Source organism: Heliangelus exortis, chromosome 3, assembly GCF_036169615.1.
Source record: "Heliangelus exortis chromosome 3, bHelExo1.hap1, whole genome shotgun sequence".
NCBI classification, from domain to species: domain Eukaryota; kingdom Metazoa; phylum Chordata; class Aves; order Apodiformes; family Trochilidae; genus Heliangelus; species Heliangelus exortis.
The window spans coordinates 24,709,365-24,732,609 of NC_092424.1; the positions used below are offsets into that span (position 1 = coordinate 24,709,365).

Below are 23,245 nucleotides of genomic sequence, written 5' to 3' on the forward strand. Positions count from 1 at the left end.
GGGTTCACTTCATCAGTTCCTGTGGTTTATGCTTCAGTTGGAAAAGAAACTAAAGCAGCAGTTGCTGTATCATAACTGAAGGCACAGTAATTAAATGTAAGGACAAGCAAGCTCTTGAACCACTCCAGTTGGAAATGCTAATGTGAACAAACTACTTCTTGTCCTCTTTTATTTGTAACTCAGTAACTGGAGAAATGGCTTAAGTGTACAAAACCCAGACAGATCTGTATGCTTTTGAAAAGATCATACCAACATTATATGTAGGTTTTTCCACATCAAGAGATCACTAAGCAGAGGAGCTTCAAATTTTCCTGTGACTCACCTCGCAACTCACAGCAGTACTAATTTACTGACTAGCTTCAGAAAATAACCTTTCCATTCTAGGATTGCTTTTTATCATTTATTTAGTTAGCACTGCAGTTTCTAACACTGTATAAATGTGCTTGAGAAGTATTTGCTCCTGCAACTCATGCAATTTGGATACCTTTCAGAAGCACATTAAACAAAGCCTGTACCGTTCTGTAGCAGGTCTCTACTGCATTCAGTTATCTGCGCCTCGTACTCTGGACATAAGCCAGATAAACTCAGACTGTATAGAAAAAAACCTCCAACATTTTAAGTTTAAATTTGTATTTTTTTTATATATAAAACAAAGAAGAAAAACATTTTAATTCCTTATCTTATAACAATGACTTGAAAGATAAACTGCTAAATGATATTAACCATTTCTCAGACAATTTTAAAAATATGCATTAAATAAAGCTGGAACAGAGCAAGCAAACAAGACAAATGAGTGCATTTGAGCATCACGTATGTCAGAACAAGTCTGGAAGGTCATAACTATTAAGCTTAACAGAGATGCCTAAAGATAGGCAGAGTACTTCTATTAGATATCTAAAGGGCTACAGTTCTCCCTATAGATGGCCATCATATGAAATGCAACTTCAAAGAAAGATGGACTATTCTCAAGTTTTTCTATCAGTAGCTCTTATTCCCTTATATAGCCTACTCAAAAATGAGAACTTTTGTAGGGGAGTGAGTAGATGGAAAACCTACTCATGTGAATGAGTTATTACACTTTGAATTAGCAAGAATCTTTTCAAAAGTGCAGGAGTTGTATCTGATTTTCTACTCACTTCCATTAAAAAAAATGCTAAAAAACTGTTAGCTGAAATTACTGTCATGGTTTACTTGTTGCTCATCAGCTAAGCCATGGTCTATATGCATGTGCTCTTTGTTTACTGCACCTATGATTTTCTGTCTATTTTCTGTCTAAGTTCACCATCAAGCTTAATACATGGAAATACGATTCCTAACTTGACTCTGGATACAAGATGGAGTTTTAACATTAATTCTTAAACATGGTACTATTGTGGTATTAGGAAATTTTCAGGAGAGATACAACTGAGTGAAATTTTGCAGAAAAGACAGTAAAGCCTATTACATTTAAAATCAAATTCTTCCCCTTAGAATTCCACTATAACATAGACAAATGACCAATATGCACTTAGAAAGTCAATCCAAACAAATCCCAGATGTCTGGAGAAAAAAGATTTCATGCAGTCAGACACCAGAATGGGGAATTTTCTTTTAGCTGAGCAGCGGAATACAAGAAGAATAAGTGTGCTGCTTCACATTTTGAGGTCAGAGGTTTTTAAAATCTGTAGAGTGTTGTAGAACTACATTAAATGTGTTTTCAAGAAAGACATTAACTGAAGAATAAAAGAGATATCATTATGCTATTTACTCTGGTTTAATAGTAAACTTAAGTGAAATTGTAAATGACCATCATTCGAGCAGTTTTGTTAAGACGAATTACAAGTAATACTGCTCACACTAACAGTTCACAGCACTTATCACCATGAATAAAACACAAGATGCATTTAAGAAATAAGCAGCACATTTGGCATTTCTGAGACTGATGCTGGAGGGTAACTATTTTGCTGAAGTAGTATGTTGGTTTTGACACTATATTTGAAGCAAGAGTCCAAGAAAGAGACTAAGTCACCACACTCACTTTAGTTAGATATAAGTGAATATTTGCTATTTAAAGGTATGCTTTTATCATGATAGTAGGTGAAATATACCAAGAAAAAAATACTGCAAGCTGTGTTGCACAAGCAGTATCTTCATTGTCTTGATAAAATACAACTATTACCTCTACAAGCTATTAATTGCCTGATGCATTTAAACTATTTTTTTCTTGACAGACATACACTTTGTAAGAATGAAACTAGGATGCAATTCAAAATAAGCAATATAAAATAGAAGAATTAAAAACAAACACTTACCTGCCTTCACCAGTTAATGCCTTTACAACTATTACAAGCTGAGGCTTTAACTATTAATTATGGCAGACGGGCTTTCCATTTAGGTAACAGAATTAATCACAAAACTGATGAACCTGAGATTTTTTTAAACCTTAACATTTGGCATTTGAGTTACCTGAGAGTCCTTTTCAGCTAATTAACTGCAGCTTAAGTGATAATAAAAAAGCTGTGGTCTTATTTTTGCCTGTTTTCTGGTTTGATGATCACAGATTTTCATTAGACAAGTGGCAGATTCAAGAAACACAAAAATCACTGTCAGTTAAACCAAATACAGGTTGCAAGGCAGACTTTATTAAACCATTTAGATATGATAAAATATAGGCAGAATTCAGTATACTTTGTAACAATTACAGATGTTCTAGCAAAACTGACCTACTAATTCTAGTGGTCTTGAATAATCACAATATTTAAATGTGCCTTAAGTATGGGTACCTCCATTGGTACAATCAATGATGGGAACAACTTTGAGAAATACTGACCTACTATGAAATATGGTACAGGAACAGTTATGTTTCTTCTGATGATTAAGTATTGCAAGCTATTACTGAGGTCACTAAAAAGCATTTACTCTACCATCAGGCTCATCCTATGGCAGGCGGAATGTATGAAGCCTGAAACAGTATAACTGAAGGTTTTCTAAAAAAAAAAAAAAAAAAAAAAGAACTTCTTAGTATGCAAAGTACAAAGCAGCTCCCCCCCAAAATATTAGATGCATGATGTTTTAAGAAAATCTCAGATAAGATCATCCCAAATGCTTGCATCTCGCTTTTGAAACCTACATTGATTATAATGCAGTTCTGAAATGTCACAACAGCTTTATTTTTTTTCCTCAGAACTAAGTTCTACAGTCTAGCAGAGTGCCATTCAACTAATTCCTTGGGAAAATTGTAGCATTTTTGCCATTAGTGACTGAACACTGGAAGAATCCAAGGTGGGGCCCAAACTGCCATCACAGAAGTACCTGCTCTTCTAACAAACTCAATTTTTCTGTCTGAAAAAACCATGTCTGCAGGAAGCACTACTGCAGGAAACCACCTGGAAAGGTTCCTTCCATCAAGGAAATTTTTCCCTAATAAGGTAATCAGTTAACCGAAGTGCAGATTAAAAGAGCATGGCTTACTAAGTACATTTTGGATAAGCAGAAAAAAATCTAGGACAATTGCAAAAAAGGAAAATTTTCAAAAAATAAAAGGAAAATGCAGCAAGTAAATAGCTGAAAATATTTCTGATTACACAAAATCTTAATACAACCCCCATTACAAAAAACAAAAGCCCCCTACCCTCCTACCAACATAAAGGAATGCTCATTTGCAGCTTTGGCAGAATAAGATTTAAAAACGCCAGCCTCAGAAAGAAGCCTAATATTCCTGATCTTGAATGTGTGAAAGTCTGGAACTGAACAGGCGCTTTGTTATCAGATATCATCTAATAGGACTCATATTTCCAGAGTTTGACCTAGATACTATTACTCCAAATGAAAAAGGTAATTAACTGAAGCAAATACTTAAAGCACCACAGATGAGTTATTTCATGCACTTTGCTGAAACTGTATTGTTTTATCTATCTGTTTAAAAGAATTCTCCACAACACTGAAGAAACTAACTTGAGAAGCAGAGTTTTTTTGTAAGTTGAAGAGCATTCATGGCTTCTGACCAATACTGTAGAAAAAGTGCCCAAGCTACTCTTTAAAGGAAACATTCCTTAGGTCTGCAAAAAGGTTTTATTCCACTGAGCTTCTGAAATATTTTGACAAGACAAAAAATTCCTGAAATCACCTGGCTGCTTCTTAGTTAGGAAAAACTTAGAAGCAGAAACATTTTACTTGACTTTATATTTTGAGAGCTGTTAAAAAAAGCATGAGTGATCAATACATCTTTTATCCTCACATCAACAGAGTAGTAGTTACCTGACAACAATTTTTTGAGAAATGCTCTTCCATCTTTGAACTTTTGAAAGAGTCACAGGATTTGACAGAAATACCCAAACACCTTCAGATAACAGGTCTTGTATACATAGCTTTTATTTTTTACATGTTTTCAGTAATCGCTACTATTGTAGAGTCAAGCTTAGTAATACAGCTGTGCAAAAAGACAAAAATATCAATTCTAAGAGTGCAAGAGGCTGTCTTTAATATTATTAAATCAAACTTTATGACATACACATGATGAACGGAAAAACAGAGCTAAAAGAGTGGAAAGAAAGCATCCTTTTATTGGTGATGTTTCTTGCGTGTTAGCAAAATCAGTGTTTCATTCAGAGAACAGTACTCCTCAATTGTAAAGCTTTTGCCTGACATAAAATATCAAGGTTGGGAATAGTTGATCAGACCATATATAGCTGCAGAATTCAACCAAGCACAGTATGACTTCATGCAATATACCCTACTATAAGAGTACATTAAAGAGTGGTATGGTATGAAAGTACATGCATCATGTTTCTGTTAAGTTCTTGCTAGTAACTTAACACAGGCAAAATCAAAAGCATAGTATATTAGAAAAGTCAAGTGTTTTTGTACTTCTTTTCAAATAAAGTTCTGCTACAGATAATGCTGCCACAACACAAAGCAATGAAGGCATGTAAAGCCAGAATTAAAATGGTATGCCAAATAAATGCCTGACAAATCATTTAGTTACGTATGCCCTAAGATTCATGCCTATCATATAAAATGACAAATCTAAAGAATATAAGCCAATAATGATTTCTTTTTTATTTATTTTCTTCAGCTTTTTCAATTGACATCTTATGTATGACAACAATGTGCTGCCTGCATATTAGATTAGGTGAGGATTGTGCCTGTTGTGTTTTTATTTTTCTCTTGCTTGTCTAATGCTGTATGATCATTAAGAAAGTGCTTTGACTCAAAAGCAGTACACTGGAGGACAGAAAGACCCACAAGTTTGTTCAAATTACGCAACTTCTCAGTGAAATGCAGGAAGAGCAACTGGACAGAACTGACTGCCAGCTGTGGCAGTTCACTAACGAACAAATTAAAGTTCACTAACCAGTCCACATAAAGAACATCATTCTCTCTCTGATTCTTAGCTACCACTGCTTCTAGAAACCATGATATGAAAATCAAAGCTCATACAAGAAATCACTCAAAACAGCAGTGCATTAAACACTTTTTGACAGAGGATGATGCTGTGCTAAAGGTATTACTGTAGCTATTCATTCTGCCTTCTCCAAACCAGAAATCCTGGCAAGGCTTCACTAATAGATACAATTCAACTAAACTTTCCAAGTTTAGACACAGATTGATTGTATGCAAAGGGTTAGCCTATATGCTCGCATTCCCCAAACTATACATCTATACACTGGATATAGGATATAATGTGTGTCTTCTAAGTAGCGTACCTCAACAGGGAACTTCATTTTTTCACTTAGCCTCCCTTTAAAGCCTATGTAAAAGCAGTGATACAGACATCAGATTCCTTTCTGCGAAAAAACAATTAAGTCACACCACCAATTTTATTCAATGAGTTGACTCTACACTGTTCTTTCCTCATGACATCTACCTTTCAAAAAGCATTCTTGCTCTTCTTCATTACTATTTAATAGAAATAATTACTTCTTGTTCCATGTTATCAAATGTCAGGTATTAAATGAGTTGGGTTTTTTTTTTTTTTGGTCATTGAAGCATATAAAAAAGCTTTTCTTTAGGCAGCAATCACTGACAGAAGAAAGTACATGAGCTCTGGGCTTATACAGCTACATGCTGTATAAGAGATGCAGCAGATGTGTCCACAGAGTCATTAAGGCAGCCAGAAAACTGCATCTGGAGAGCCAGCTGCACATTCGTTCTATATATATGCACTCCTACCTAAACACAGTGGCTTAGAGGGTACATTCACATGTCAGCCTTGTTTCACAAAACTATGTAAATGATAGATTTAATAACTCACAATAACTGAATTATCAGTCTTTAGTAGATTGGCTTGCATTTTTGGCATATAGGGAACTATGACACCATCTTTATACATGAGGTATCATGACTTGAAGATAAAATGTGCTCCTAAGGATATGCCAGAAAGTATAGGAGAAAATAAACATTAGAATTTTTTTTATATATATATATATATGTATAGGTATATATATATACACACACACATTCACAGTATACCTTTATCAATTGAAATTTAATCACCTTTTTTACAATTTAGAGGAAAAAGCAGTTTTTAAGGTTGTTAAGCCATGTATCATCAATACCATGAAGCTAACCTATCAGTTATAATAGCTCCTATAAAATACCAGAGTGAAATTGCAATAAGCCCAGAAAATGGGCTACAAATCCTAGATACGGTCAAGCAAGCATTGAACCAAAAATAAAAATAGGGAGATAGGAAACCAAGAACTAGATAGCATTCACCTAATACATGACCACTAACATCAGACATAGGCCTAGGTTTTAAAGCATCTTATACAGCTCCAAATGGCAGTTATTGGACAGGGACTTCAGTTATAAAAACACTTCAAAATTAGTTCAATTTTAACAGTTCCTTTCTATTCTCACAAATATAGTAGTTCTTACATTTCTCAGAAGTACCTTATTTTGTTAAGGACATTGAAATGTAAAAACATTTAATGTTCTCAAATAATAAACAATATAAATGTTGCAGTATTTATTATGGTAGGATATTTTTATTACACACTGATAAAGAATCTCCTACGTTCTCCTCTTCCAAACACTATTTTGATATTCAATATTCAAAAAAAAATATTCAATATTTTTTAAAATTTTTAATTTACAAAGTCAAGTCTCTTTCCTCATGCCTTCCTCTAAAGAGCAAATTGTTAAAAATTAATTAGAATCTTGTATTTAAAAAAAAGCTGTGAGAAGACTCAATGATTAGCCTGTACAAAAAATGCAAGGACAGTTTGATTTTTTCCTTCATTTACAAACAAATTGCTCCTAGAACTGAAGGCACTAAAAAAAGCCCCTAAACCCCCTAAAAACCTCTCATTTGTAGTTACTACCTTAGAACAGATTCAGCCCAAAGGAATGCATGATGTCTATGACAGGTGTATTACTAACTTGCTTTAAATTTTTCTCTGTCTGCTGATCACAGTGAAATCAACCAAAGAGTAAATATGGAAAGGTTTTTCAAAGCAGCCTTTTGAGGAAATAATTAAATCAGAATTGTACCACAATGCATCATAGAATTCTTTCAGTATCAGAAAAACTTAAAACCAGTTTGGTTTGATTTTTACTTTAAGAGGAAATAAACACGTTTATATATAGAATCAGAGATCATAGAATGGTAGGGATTGGAAGGGACTTCTGGAGATCATCCAGTCCAACCCCTCCACTAAAGCAGGATCACCAGGGCAGGTCACACAAGAAACACAAGACGGATCTTGAAAGTCTCTAGAGGAGACTCTACAACCTTTCTGGGCAGCCTCTTCTAGTGCTCTGTCACCCTCTAGTGAAAAAGATTTTCCTTATGTTGAGGTGGAACTGCCATGTTCCAGTTTGTGTCCATTGTCCCTCATTCTATCATAGGGCACCTCTGAAAAGACCAGCCCTTTCTTCTTGATACCCACCCTCCAAATATATGTAAATATTAGGAATATCCCTTCTCAGTCTCTCTTCTCCAGACTAAAGAGACTGAGGTCTCTCAGCCTTTCCTCATAAGACATGTTCCAGTCCCTTGATCATCCTTGTACCTCTTCTGCTGTACTCTCTCTAATATATCCTTGACCCTCTTGAACTCAGGAGCCCAGAACTGGGCACAGTACTACAGATGGGGACTCACTAGGGCAGAGTAAGAGGGTGAAGAGACCTGCTGGACACACTCTTCTTAGTGCATTCCAGGATACCATTGGCCTTCTTGACCAAAGGGCACATGGTGTCCCATGGATAACTTGAGGGTAGTGGAAAAATGGAACAGGTCGCCCAGAGAAGTAGTTGAGGCCTCATCCCTCATACTCAAGGTGAGGCTTGATGCGGCTCTGAGCAACCTAATCTAGTTGAGGATCTCACCGTAGATGGGTTGGAGTAGATAACCTTTGGAGGTCCCTTCCAACCCAAAGTATTCCATGACCTTACTCTTCACTAGTACTCCAAGGTCATTCTACATGGAGCTGCTTTCCAGCAGGTTAACAACTAATCTGTACTGGTGTATGGTGTTATTCCTCCCCAGGTACAGGACTCTACACTTATTTTTGTTGAACCTCATTAGATTCCCCTTTGCCCAGCTCTCCAGTCTGTCTTGACCTTGTTGGATGGCTACACAGCCTTTCAATATATCAGCCAATCCTCCCAGTTTCATTACATCAGCAAAACTTCTGTCCCCTCATCCAGGCTGTTGACAAAGATGTTGAATAAGACTGGACCCAGTACTGACCCCTGGGGAACCCCACTGGTTTCAGATCTCCATCAAGACTCTGCAACATTGAACACAACCCTCTGAGCTCTATTGTTAGCCAGTTCTTGATCCATCTCAGCATCCACTCTTCTAACCCACACTTTCTGAGCTTACCCATGAGGACATCCTGGGATGCAGTGTGGAAAGCCTTGCAAGTCAACATGGAGAACATCCACTGCTCTCCCTATGTCTACACCTTCAGTCACACCATCGCAGAAGGCTATCAGATTAGTCAAACATGATTTCCCCTTGGTGAATTAACGCTGGCTACTCTTGATAACCTTTTCTTCCATGTGCTTAGAGATGACCTCCAGATTAAGCTGTTCTATCACCTTTCCAGGGATGAAGGCGAGGTTGACTGGCCTGTAGTTTCCTGAATCTTCCTTCTTGCTTTTTTTGAGGACTGGAATGGCACTGGCTTCCCTTCAGCCCTGAGGCACCTCTCCTGTTTTTCATGATCTTTTGAAAAATGATGGAGATTGGTAGAGCAACAACATCAGCCATCTCTCTCAACACTCATGGGTGCTACTCTTCAAGACCCATGGATCTGTGTACATTCAGTTTACCCAAATGATCTCATTAATCAGTGGAGTCTTCCTTCCTCCAAACTTTCTCTTACTTCCAGGCTCTGGGATTCCCAAGGGCTGGTCTTAGCAGTAAAGACTGAAGCAAAGAAGACATTCAGTAACTCTGCTTTCTCTGCATCCTCTGTTACCTCATTCAGCAGTGGGATTACATTTTCCCTATTCTTTCTTTTACCACTGATGCAACTGAAGCAGCTCTTGTTCTCTTACTTCCTTTGCCAGATTTAATTCTAAGAGGGCTTTGGCCTTCCCTGTTGCATTCCTATGAGATTAAGATATTTGCTGAAAACCTTAGACAATACCCCCCTCACGCTTTTCCTTCACTCAGTTCAAAATAAGAGCTGAAAAACTGTATCAGACTGCTTCTACCATTCAAGTACACGCAAATATTCCATTATAATAGAACTGCAATGTGAAGACTTTAGCTATTAGAAAAAAAAACAACCACACGGTATCAGGCAGCAGTGGCACTGCAGACTTACAGTTCCATTACCTAGCTACGACATTAAGAAACAAGCATTAGAGGAACAAAGTTTTTCAAAAAAACCCACATCTAAGAACAGTGCATGCTAGATTACAATAATAAAAGCACCTACCAATGCATTTTGGTTTCCTGAAGCCTTTTTTGTGTTTCTTGCAGGCATTCCATGAAGATGACTAAATCTACTCTGGAAACCTACAAAAAAAAGCAAGTCCAAATTGATTTAAAGAATATTTCCTACACCATATAACCAATAAAATCCACCACTACACACCGGTCTATTAATCTGACAAAATAAAAAAAATTTTTAACCTGACAAAGTTAAACAAAAACATCTTAATACTGACAAACATTGTGGTGGAAGCCAAGAGCACAGCATGGGAAAACTGAGAGAAAAAGCTACATTCTCAAGAAAATGAACATTTCTGTATATATTCTTAATACCATCCTGGTTCGATGCAAGGTAGGATGCACAAGGTGACCATATTGAACTACAGTGCAAAGGTGATTTTTGCACCACTTACAACTCAATTAGTACTAGAAAACGTTAAATCTGGTGAATATGCAAGGACGAAGCCCTCAAAAACAATTCCAAGTATCTGGAAAATAAGCGTCACAAAAGAACTCAACATATCCCGTCTGTAAAGTAGCTTAAGTGTTTTGATCACTGCTCACATAAGAGATCTGAATATAACAGTGAGGTGAGCTTCTTGTGGCAGAGGGAAGGTACAACAAAGTCCTTTGGCAGCAAGATGGTATCTGACTTCAGTCTTTGAACAAGAGTGGGTCCCTAGCTGTAAATGCAATATAACACTGGTACAACTTACGATTAGATTCACTGGATCCTATTTGTCAAGGAAAGGAAAAACAAAAAAAAAGGAAAAAATATTTCTAAAGTACAATCTCAATTTTTACACTAAAGGAACCCTGCCCTCTTCTCTGCAATGTCACCCAAACAGACTGCAAAGCAAAGCAAGGAACAAAAGGAAAGATTTACTTTAAATAGTGCTTAACAATTCTCAGTGCAACACATGGAGACACCTAAAAGAAGGCTATTAAAATGAGCCAAGTTTTACACTTTGCCTTTTCCAATAATTTACTTTCTCTAATGATGTCTTAAAAACATTAAAATTAGCTCATAGAAATCAACTGCTAACTCCAAGATCCTGTTAACATTTACTTATTTTGTATAATCCACAGATAGCTTTCTATATCCAAGTCATCCTTCAGTTTGGATTTTCTTGATTGCCACTTACCTCTCCTGCCTGAATGGGACATAAGAGGGAAAGTACCAGTTACTATACTTTCGAAGACTGGATCAGGCAATTCTCTCTCCAGTTCTGTAGCACCTTCTTGTTCCCACCATGGAATGACCCCAGTAATTCCGCATGCTCCACCAGATTCATTTTCATAAAACCAATCACTCTGCTCATCATCACCTGTTTGAGGGCAGTATCCCATCAAAAATGAGAGAGGGCAGAGAAGATAAAAATCAGTTGTTAGCAACAATAAACACTTTGACAGAACAATTATTTCTTTTGCTTTATAGCTATGTAACAATTACACGTATATAGCAATTCTATTTGGATAATGCTTCTCAACAGCATGACAAGAGAGTTGCCATCAATGAAACCACATAAAATGTAATGTTTTAAAACCAATTTACAACAGTGAAAAAAAAAAAAATAAACTAGTTAATCCTTTAGCAATAACTGCCGGGAAATCCATTTAAGTTACTGCACTTTACATATTAACAAAAAACAAGCCTTAATCTCCTGCAGGGAATTAAAAGGTATAAAACTGTGAAACTACTTCTTTGCAGCTGATAATGGTATATAATTAGCTTAATTTCATGATTTGTATGGCTAGTAAAAGGAGAAAACAATCACAAACAGATGTGACTAAATGAAGTTAATCTGATTAAGTTCATTTAGAAATAAGTTTTGAAAAAGTTGATTTTAAATTAAAACTGACAGTGTCACGAGACTAAGAATTATACTGCATTTTACCAAAAAGCTGATCATTTTTACTGAAAATATCTATAGATGTAGTATTTAAATATCTAGATTTGAAGTAAAAAGTTAGACTTGAAAATCTAATCTTAAACTTAGCTCATGAACACACTGACAGCTAAAAGAAAGTGGTTATGTTTAATTTTAAATATAGTTTTTGTATTCAAACCCGGTATTTTACAGAAGATCAGAAAATATCTTCACAGGACATGGCAGGTTTCCTTTATAAACCCAAAAAATAGATTTTAAAGCATATGGTGTTTACTTTAATTCTACTTCAAAGTATCGAAACCATGCTTCACTATTTCTGCATATGAATTATTTATTTGGCATCTTAATTTTTAATGAGGTAGGATTAAACAAGACACAAATGCAAGATTTATTAGACCACATTTTCAAGAACAAAAAACATTCATGTAAAATTTCATTGCCAATGAACCCCACAGTGAGAAAATACAAATAAGGAAAACCCAATCCAAGATTTGAGGAAAAGTAAAATTCAATATACTTTCTCCAAGTCTTGTAATGAAGACAATACTTCAAGACCAAGCACAAGTGAAAATGATTGTAAACATTCCTCATGACAAGTATTTGAGGGAAATGTAGAATAATTAAAGCCCCTGGTCACTTGCAGGTGAAACGTCATCTTTAAATCTTTAATGATCACTACCAAAAGCAAAATTAGCAAAGGCTAGAAAACAAGAACCTGAGATGGAGAAAGGGGAAAATGGGACATACATGGGTCCAAAAAAATTGAAGTTTCTTTGCATTCCTGGTACATTTGAGATTACTTTCCATGTTTATTCTAATACTCGTTTATAGCTATGATACTGCAGAAAGGCATTCACCTTCCAAGGCATTGATTCTATACTGTTTTCATCACAGCCAGATATAGTTTCTTTGGAGGATGTGTAGAAGTACTGAACATCTTTACTGGTGGGGATGGAGAGAGAATCACACCTTTACATTGTATTGACCTGTGGAGAGATTGAAGTTTGAACTCCTTTGTTTAGATTTTTCAAACTTTCATGTTGATAACTTTTTCTGAATATTTAGTCTTGAGAGACCTAGACACCTTGACTAATAAGAAATACTATCAAAAACTCAAAAGAACTCTTGCTATACATAATTCAGCTGTGAAAGTAAGAAAAGAATTCTGGAACTGGGATTTACAATCACCTCAAGGACAGAAGCAATGCAGTCTTCAAAGAAAGAGCTAGAATTTAAGAACGGGCTGGTGGACTGCAGGATAAAGCAAATAGTAGCTAAAGAAGGAAACTGGTGCCTTTGCTATCTCCCCCAAAAAGGTTCTGAGAGGAAAAAATACAAAATTACTATTATTTCGTGGAATAAGAATCCTAGTATGTCAGGCAACTGCCAACAAAGACATCTTACATGTTTTACAATTCCCTGAGCACTTACGCTGTTTACCGCCAAAGGCAGAAAACAGGACTTCAGATCTGAACCTCATAGGCTATTCCCACAGGACAGCAGGCTCCAGGCTTACCTGGTTTTTAGCTTTTCTGTGCACTAGAAAAGCAAATCTGAATCCTGGACTATGTTAAATCATATTATCTCCGTAGGGCAAGCATAAACACAATACACTACTATTTTTCAAGGTGAGAGGACCCACAGGCATTTTGTTTGCCAGTTTCTCTACCTTGAAGGGATGCCATTTTCAAAAGGAGCCAGGGAAGACCACCTCATTTAATCAACTCCTGACCTCCATACATATGAGCAGACAACAAATAGGCCTCCATGCTCAAGAGCATGGTAATCAAATACTTCAGTTTTATCCTATTTAATTTGCAGCTCTCAAAAGGCAACACAGTTTGCCGAAGTAAGTGTGAACTTGAGAGACTTAAAAACTCAAAGCAACATTTTTACATCAAACTACTTCAAAAGATTTACAACACTTTCCTTCCCTCTTAGGGCTGCTGCAAACAGCACGAAACTACAGCAAACTACCATATTCTTCAAAGATGCAGGAAAGGTAAAACCACCTCCCTATCTCCAGAAAATCACCTCCAAGCCACATAATTAAAATAGAACAAATATGTTCACGAGTAATGTTAATGTTTCAAGGAATTACTCCAAAGCAATTTACATTCAATTGTAAGTGTACTGATCAGGAGGAAAAAATGAAAATCAATTTAAGACTCAGAATTTTCACCTTGCATTCTAAAATGTCAAGGCACTTCAATTCCATGTTCAATTTATTTATTTTTGAGTTACACCCAATCGCCCCATTACCGTAATTTTCACTTATGGTTTGTCTAGGCCCACAGACCTTACTTGCATCACCACCAGATTCATCTTCAGAATAACTTCACGTGAATCTTATTTTAGCTAAAACAGTGCTGGAGCACAACAGACTTTTCACTGCACACAAATAGAGTTTTCCCCCTTATCCTAGTTTTCTTGTATTTCCAAATGGCCAGATTACCCTCCACAGCAATCATACACAGTGCACGTATGCTTATCTGTAACAATCACAATCTACTATTGGACTGGATGTTAGGAAAAAGTTCTTTACCATAAGGATAGCGGAAAAATGGAAGAGGCTGCCCAGGAAAGGTGAGGTTTGACGAGGCTTTGAGCAACCTGATCTAGTTGCAGATATCCCTTTGTACTGAAGGAGGGTTGGACTAGATGACCTTTACAGGTCAACCCAAATTATTCTATGATTCTATTATGAGAGGCTGCCATGAAAAGAATTCAGCATCCTATAAATACCACTTGATACTGTGCTGCTCCATTATCCATCTGGTTGCACACAGACAGCATGGGCTGTAAAATACCCCAGTATGCCAGTATTTCCAGCACCAGTATGCCTCTTTCTAGAGAAAAAAATCCCACTGCTAACAGCTGCATTAATCATTTGGAGACATCAGAACACATAAAAAGTTTTAAAAATAATTAAAATTAGGCTTAAATAAGTCACCCTGCTCATTGCTCTTTGCCTTCTACAGAAGTAACTAGGGCAAAAGGAAGACCATTCAGACATGATTCAATTTAGGCACCTACTTCTGATTCAAGCTTGAAAATTTCACATGAAGGCCTCCTCCTACTCCTCCCCTCCAATACAACATCATATCCTGCTCCTGAACAGGATTGTAAAGTTCATATTATTTCACTTCATATTATTTCACTTTCTCCTGCAAAGACTATCAACTAATCAGCCCAAACAGTTAAAAACTGGTGTGATTACACTTAGCATGGCACATTTCATTTCTTTTATATAGAGAGAATGACACCCTGACACCTGCACCTACTGAGATGCTACACAAACTCCATATTAGTTTCCCACTAAACATAAAAGGATGGAATTCCCACACACTGAATCAGTAGTGGGTCATCTTCATAAAGGACATGGTAATGAATAAGCGTTTAATCATAAAATAATGAACAGCTATCTTTAAAGGCTTAGCCACATCCACAGTGGAACTCTGACATTCCTTGACCTTCTCCAATTTTAACTGTTTAACACTATATTAATATAATTTTCCTTCCTACTTCCTTAGATCTTAGACATTTTAAGTGCTGCATGTCATGACTTAAGAAGTCTTAAGTTAAATGCTGAATTCCCCAAGTGCACTAGTAGGTGTAGATGGACTAGGAATGCCAAATATAATATTTGACATACCCACACTATAAAATTCATAAAAGAATATACTTGCAATTTGAGGGTTTTTTCCCCACACAGCAGTAACATCGATTACTGTTTGAACAAAGTTAGTTTTTTTAACATTATGTGAAAGCTTTACTCAGTGCTTTTAAACCTATAAAGTTCTTTCGTAAAGCACAGTGCCTTAAAACTATAAGTTACCCTATTGGCCAACCTTTAATAGATTTCTATTAACTTGCAATGTAAGATTATACCTTTTGTTTTGAAATCTAGCCAAAATTTTCTACACTGGGCATAACACTGCTTAACATTTAAGTTTTCAATAATTGCAAAACAGCCATTTATAAAAATGCCATTAGGAACAAATGAAAGAATGGGATAAAAAGGAAAGTGACAGATTCCCGATACATAAATTTCAGCCATGGTTCAGTTCTTGTAATTCATTTGTTGCAGGCTCTTCTAGCTCTATACTCAATGGCTCAGCATTTGCATAGGATATGAGGGTTCTGTTAACTGTACTAGATCTTACCCCAAAGTTGACCAATTTAAAAACTTCTAGAAGAAAAAATACAAGCCATAGGAATTCACATGAGGTTTGTTAATAGTTCAGCAGCTACCTTCTTCACTGACTGCACTCAAAGTGCCAGAACTAACTACCCAACTATTTAACTGACTGGCCAACTTTTTGAAGGAGTTGCTGCTTTGGATCACGTTCTTTCTAGAATGTCTGTCCTGTAGTATTAAAGTGCTTTGGGAATTAACTATGTTTTTAAAAGAGTATTGGTCTGCAACTAATGAAATCAGGCTCTTTATCTCAGAAACACGAAATGAACAAATGTTGTCATGGAGAACTGGATCCTCTTGTCCTCTGCTACCCAAACTTCTGAATGATGAAAGATATACATCATTTAAACAAAGTATTTCACCAGGTAGCATTAATAATTCTCTGGTTCTCCACATGACTAAGTGGAAACCCAAAGTCAGAAGTGCAGAAAATCTGAACTACAAATGAGGTCAAGATACTGATGGTTCTGAACATATATCCTGGAGTAGGAACACTTCTAAGACACAGATCTAGAGTTTAGCTTTTAAAAATGGAGAACAAAATAAGCCTGCCCTTCCTTTAATACATTTTCACCCTATCCTATATCCATGCTTCTCTCACGCTTTTTCTTTGGTCTTACCAAATTTATTTTTTCCATCCTTCATTCTTTTCAATTTTGTATGTGTCCTAGCTCAGATGTAAGTAAATGAGTGAAAAAATAACCTCATCTTTATACGGGGAGTACAAAGATAAAAACTACTAGAATCTTCTTTGAGGAGCAAATAAGAATTCTTATAAAATAAATAATTTTGATTTTACAGTAGGAAGTCTGATAGTACTTTAATGGAAAAGTCTTCATAAAACCAAAGCTATAATGCAGCTATGAGTTTGTCCCAACAATATTCTTGTCAAGTTTAATTTTTACTGTTCTTTTTATTTATATTGCACAACACTACTTCAGATCTAACGTTTTCTGCTTGGAAATTACAATCAAACTCAATAAGGGTTCAAAAAAAAGCAAGCAAAAGTAAGGATTACAGCTCTATTGTAAAGAATCAACAGTAAAAGAGGTAACATCACACCTGCAAAAGAACACTGTCTTTCACTGATGCCTCCCTTTTTCTTCTCCCACAAAATTTATAGGAAAAACAGAAACTGTGACAACTTACGCCATATTATTCAGATTTATATAATTTAGTTCAAGACTTAAGGACAAAAATACTGATACAAATATACAGGAAGTGTCCTTCAACAACATAACTAAGAAAACTGGAAGCTCATGTAGTATAAATAGAGGACAAAAATTTCTAAAATTCCAAGTCAAAAGAGAAATTCATAAGGGAAGTAAAAGGTAATCTTTTTGACATCTCATTGAAATACTTCTGAACTGAAGATCTAAATATTAAGAGAGAGACTAAGTTCTTAAAAAAAGCTATATATTAACACAACTAAATACAGATAATCAGACTGGGAGGTACAATTAATGTAGTGAAAGTTACTGTTGATCAAGGAAGGTAAAATCATCTCCCTCGTATTATGTTTAAATAGAAGAAAAAAATCCAGAAGACTGAATTATACAGTAAGAAAAAAAACACACCCAAAAACCATTCCTTTAACCTAGATCACGACTGCAGAAAGGGCCAGAACTTTTCTTGCACACACTCAAATAGTCCACAGCAAACTGCACAAAAAAAAATCTCCATTACCTTAGAACTGTAAACAGAAAAGCAATTCTTATCACCTGAGAAACTATTCTTGCCTCAGTTTTGTATGCTGTCAAAGACAGCAAGTTCTTAATCCATGATCTGAGCACTCAGATGCTAGCATAATACATATAAATGTGTTGCACATACCGATGGCAACAAACACTAAAGCAGAAAAAAATCTTATACTTCCATCCTCAGTAGTTTTATCACATAAAAACAAATCAGAACATTATGCATAGTAAAGGAAAATTTTGAACCTTCACTAAATAAATTTTCAGAGGACACACTTTAAACACCATACATCCTCTAATCTCAATCTGAGACTGCTGAATGAAAAAGAACTATAAAATCCTGTTCGATCAATTTGGAAGAAAGAAAAAAGGCACCTCAAAAATAGTTTGAGAAGCAGTACTATGATCAGAGTCCTGCCCAAAAACTGGGGCAACTGAAAATTAGAACTTAGTATAGATAACCTTCTGGAGATGCTCAAGTTGCTAGGTTTATTATAATAGAGAGGCTGCTTCTCAAGACAGCTTTTGACCAACTCATGGTTTCAGAATGCTCTCATAACATTTCAAATAACCCAGAAAGTTATACTTTAACTCATTAAAATAGTCATAGCAACAGAAATACAGCAATTAGCCTATGAAATAGCTTACAACTCTTACAGAATTTTTACTGACGTGGTTTGAGGGGTGGAGAAGGGAAAGATTTTTCCAATACCTTGTCTTCCCTCATCATTGGTAAACAAACCAGCATCACTGCTGCTCAGACTGCTGGATTCACTGTAATAAGAGAAAGAAAGAAACAAATCAAAAGAATAATTGATCTTTCAGTCATAAAATCTTAAGGAGACAAAAGCTGTGCTCAAATTGAACTTAAGCCCAACAAAGATCGGAAAGAAAATATGATGATTTTTTAATTTATTTTTTGAAAATCAAACTGCAGATATCGTAGTTCCATTAACTACAAACTGTATTATTTTTGGCACATAAAACCATGGGAATCTAATGGTACCCTGACAGTAAGCCAGATGTGACTGCAACAAGGTGCTGACACAATTGATGCATTTTATTATCTGCTTCCATCAAATGCTCACTGCTCCCTTCTTATGCTATGCAATTCAGCTTGATCCTGGAACATCACTGCTAAAATCAGAAAAGTCTCAATCAAAAGCAGCCTCAGCCTTCCCTCACCTTTTAATATAAGAGACTGAAAATCAAATAACCTTTCTAAACATAGTTTGCAAATATTCTGGAAAAGAAACTGCTTAAGGTTTCACAGTATACCAACTTGTTGAGAAAGAAAAAATCTTGTGCCAAGGAAGCCAATTAAATCAAACTAAAGGTCACTCTGAAGACAGTAAGTATGAGCAATGATCATAGCATCAAGAAAAAAAGTATAGTTAGTATAGTTTACTTTTCCATTACTTCTATCATGGCATTAAAACTGAACTTAGAGGGAAACATATACCAGCTTTACACACACATTCTAGGACGTCAATAGATTAAAAGTATTTCGTTCTTCACTGTACACACATTGTTACAAACAACATACCTGGTGTCCCTTAATAGTAACACAGACTTGTCTTTTAATAACACATTTCACCATTTTTTAAGTTTCACATGAAAGAATTTTGGTAACCCATTTATCTATTTCTCATGAAAAGAGTAGCTCTGCTAAGGAAGTAATATTCTCACCAAAATTTAAACACATTTTACTTACAGTGGGATTTAGAATAATTTGAAGAAACGAAACTTCAGTACAGAAATCACTAAGTACAGGTTGTAAATACTCAAAGTTACATACAAGCTGTTTAAAAGAAACTGAGAACTGTTTACCTTTCTACATTTATTCATATTGCATACATGAAGCTCTATACATGGATTCAACTGGTCTCAATTATTCTTACTTAATTTCAAATATTATTTTTATTTTTGTTCCTAAATGACTGGTAACAGAAAATTATTTGCTTTTAAACTCTCACAAAAATGAGCTTCAAATTTTAAAGCCTGTGATATGAATTAGTCTAATCTGTGTTTAATTTTAAGAATATATTTGTTTTTTTGTCTTCCTTTGGGAGACATCCCAACAGCATTTGAAACAGAATATGGTATCAGCAACCAGAAAGCAAAGGGTATTTTTCAAATGGTATATGAATATTTATATGTATATAAATACATACATATGCACCTCTGTATTTGCAGATTAAGCTCTCCTAATCTTTGTTGCATCTTCTGCTTACCCATATTCCTACTGTATAAGCAATAAATATAATTTCTTTCATCCATAATCAGAACAGGCTTAAGCACTTGCATAGTTGCCCTAAGCAGAAGAAAGGTGATAGGCTTGAAGAAAGGAACCACCTTTAATGGGAGAGACCAAACCTTCATAATGTTGCAAACCTTAGTAACTTCTCTCTAGCAAGCATTCCATCCTTACTTTAATTACAACACAGAGGACCTACCTTACAGTTCAATGTGCACACTCTTAGACCATACATCTCTCAAAGAAAGAACATTCCATTTTCATAGATGCTTGGTATCCAGTTATTGTAGCCAATATTAATTGTATTTTTTAAAATGAAAGTTAAAGAAATCTCTTCAACCTTAGTATTTCAGCTACTTTCCACATCAAAATTTCTGATTTTGAAAACAGCCCCATCCTTTTTCCTTTTAAAAATAGGACATTTTATTGTGCAGCAATTCTTCCCAAAGGTAGACACTTCATAAAAACATAACCACTTCAAATTTTCCAAGTTACACATAAAAATATTTTGGGTTTTTTTTTTTGTTTTGGTTGGTTGTTAAAAATCAAATCATAACACTGGCATATCTGTGGCAGCCACTGTATTCATTCTTGGGCCACAATCAAATAGGGCAAAGATTATAGCTAAAATAATTACTACTTGGCAGTCATTGCACTGAATAAATTTAAAACCTCTGGAATTAATATATAAATATCCAAATACATGAAAGCTGTTAGGAAAGAATTTATTTCCAGTTTCAACATAATTTTGCACTTGTACATCTGCTAATCCTTTTGCTTTGTAATGAGAATTCCTCTGCCAGCATGACTTCCAGGAAAAAGAAAATACCCAAAACCCCACCAGCCACTCTACTTGACTCCTAGGCTGGTGGGTGAGCATTTGAGTTTCACTCAAAATTATGACAATTGCCAAAGCTTGCAGGAATCAAGTAACATCAAGAAGCCCATGCACTGTCAAATTTGGCTGAAACAGGCCACAGAGTTGAGCTTAAGAAAAAATGAGAAAAGGACAGGCTCTGATAACAGCAAACTCATTTCCAGTGCTCAAAACAAACCTCACAGGAATTTATCTTTGGAATCATTTAGATGCTAACATTTGAAGAATTTGAGGACTCCTAGTACTATTTCTGAACTATGCACTTTTAAGTGTTATTGTTTAGTTTGGTATTTGAATATACAAACAGATAAAAGACTGAAAAAGAAGTGTCACTTGGCAAGTTTAATGTGTGCGTCAAATATATGTTATTTTAAAGTAATATCATGAATACATTGAAAACTTCTCCTTACCAGTTTTAAATCCAAGACATTTAACTCTCATTAAAAATTGCTTTATTTTGCTCTTAAAAACTGAACTTGTAAAAAAATTAATCCTTTTTTTCCTAATTATTCAACTGTATGTACACAAATGTATACCTCTTATTTTTGCTTTTCCCAGAAGTGCTGCTGAAACAGGAGTCTTATTCAAGACACTTTGTCAGGTCTCCATATCTTGTGCAACTTTACAGAACTCACATTCCCTTTTAAAATCTCAGCTTTTAATTTTAAAACACACTTTTGGAAACAGCTTACTAGTTCTGATTCTTCCAGCTAAATGGTCTCAAACAACAGAGCTAGTGTAAAACAAGTTAAAATTATTTACCAACAAAATATTCACATAAAGCATACAACTGAGAGGCTTAGAGTTGGTACACTTCTAATCACATTTTGGAATTTAAATTTTGTAATTCGGTGGTTTCCAAACTTTGTGGTAAAGACCATTGCAAGGAATTTGGAAGACTGACATATCAACCTGTCTGTTTGGAAGACTGACATGACAACCCCATGCATGTGCAGAAAATACTAAGCGGATGAGGAAGGTTTTCAAGGGCATTTATTGGGGCCAAAAATCTGAAGAATGAATTAAAAAATGACAGCATTTGGTGTAGGAAAACATTAAGCATTTTGAAGAGGAAGATGAATTTTTAGATTGATAACTTTCCTTTTGTGAAAAAGCAGAGATTCAGACTGACCTGGAAGTAGCACAGTTTCGGTAGTCCACAAAAAGATTTTAATACTGATCACTCTTCTCTCCATCCAAAAAATAATTACATATTTTTTGACTTGGAGAACTGTTACCATTGCAGCATAACAAATTTTTTTATAAACAAAAAAGTTGCAAGAGTATGGACATACAATAAACTATGCAACTCTTTCTAGATCCAAGGAAATTTTTATCCCTCTGTCTGTAGGTACTAAACTTGGGGAAACAGCTAAAAGCTGTTCCTAAAAGCTTCCTGACACCACAGATGGCTGCCTTGCAGGTCAAAGCAAGATATCTGAAGTTACACTGACTGCCCTGAAGGACTGCTTCTCTTCCAATAATTAAGACATTAGGAACAATCTTGAAGACTCAGAATTCATTGAGCTCTTTCAGCTGATTACTGTCTGCAGTTCATGGCCAAAACCAATATGTAATAAAAAAAACTTAGAACTTCTCCAACAATAACTGGAGTTGGCCACCAATACTGCTGTTACTACAGTGACCAATCTGCTTGCTTTTGTCAAAAAGCCTGGGTACTATCTCAATCTCAATTCTACCTCTCCAGTAAGGAAAAGGTTTAACAGTTTATAGATAAAATGCCTACAAAGAAACCCCACAGACATTGGTGCTGTCAAACAAGTGACAAAAATGTGTTTTAAGAGAAGTCTTTCTTGTCGACAGTTCTGCATTCTGAACTAATCACACAGGATAAACATAATCAAGCTTACCAAGCAGTGCAGGTAACATCCCTTGTGTGTGGTGGAAAAATTACCTTACTGTGTTGTCAAAATAATAGTTTGGAAAAAATTACCATTGTAGTATGACTGCTGTCTGAAATGGATGGACGAGATGTACTGCCAAAGTGTCATCATTCTCTCATTTTTCTAATGGTAAACTCATGTGTTTCTGAACTGTAAATTGGTTTCTGCATTACGTAAATGATGTATATCCTTGGCAATCTGCAGACTTTTTATGCCCATGACATACAAGAACATACTGTCTAAATGGCGAATCTAAACAGTGACAACTTTTCTGATGAATAGAGGTAACAATCAAAGCACCAATTTCTAGAAAGTGGAAAAAACTTAATTTTTGTCTTAGACAAAATTTTTCTGAGACAGAAAAACCAAAGTATTAAGCATTTCTACATTCTGTCAGTCTTGGAACAATTAGAATGTATTATTTTCAATAGACTGCTTTCTTGGTTACTCCTTTGCTACATGACTATTATATCCTGAATGCCTTAACCTGAGAAACTCAAAAAAAGTAGACTTAGAAACGTATTTAAAATAACTTGTTAAAACAGA

General features: G+C 35.4%; 1 protein-coding gene across 2 annotated transcripts in view; it reads right to left on the bottom strand.

Annotated features, from left to right (window-relative positions):
* GPATCH2 (G-patch domain containing 2) overlaps positions 1–23,245 on the bottom strand; it is a 123,252-nt gene that overhangs the window by 92,114 nt on the left and 7,893 nt on the right. For both annotated transcript variants that reach the window (XM_071739673.1, XM_071739674.1), the window contains exons 3-5: positions 18,374–18,435; positions 11,017–11,199; positions 9,876–9,955 (exon numbers count right to left, since the gene is read on the bottom strand). In XM_071739673.1, the coding sequence (XP_071595774.1) occupies positions 9,876–9,955; positions 11,017–11,199; positions 18,374–18,435 (325 nt within the window). The remainder of the gene's footprint in view (positions 1–9,875; positions 9,956–11,016; positions 11,200–18,373; positions 18,436–23,245) is intronic.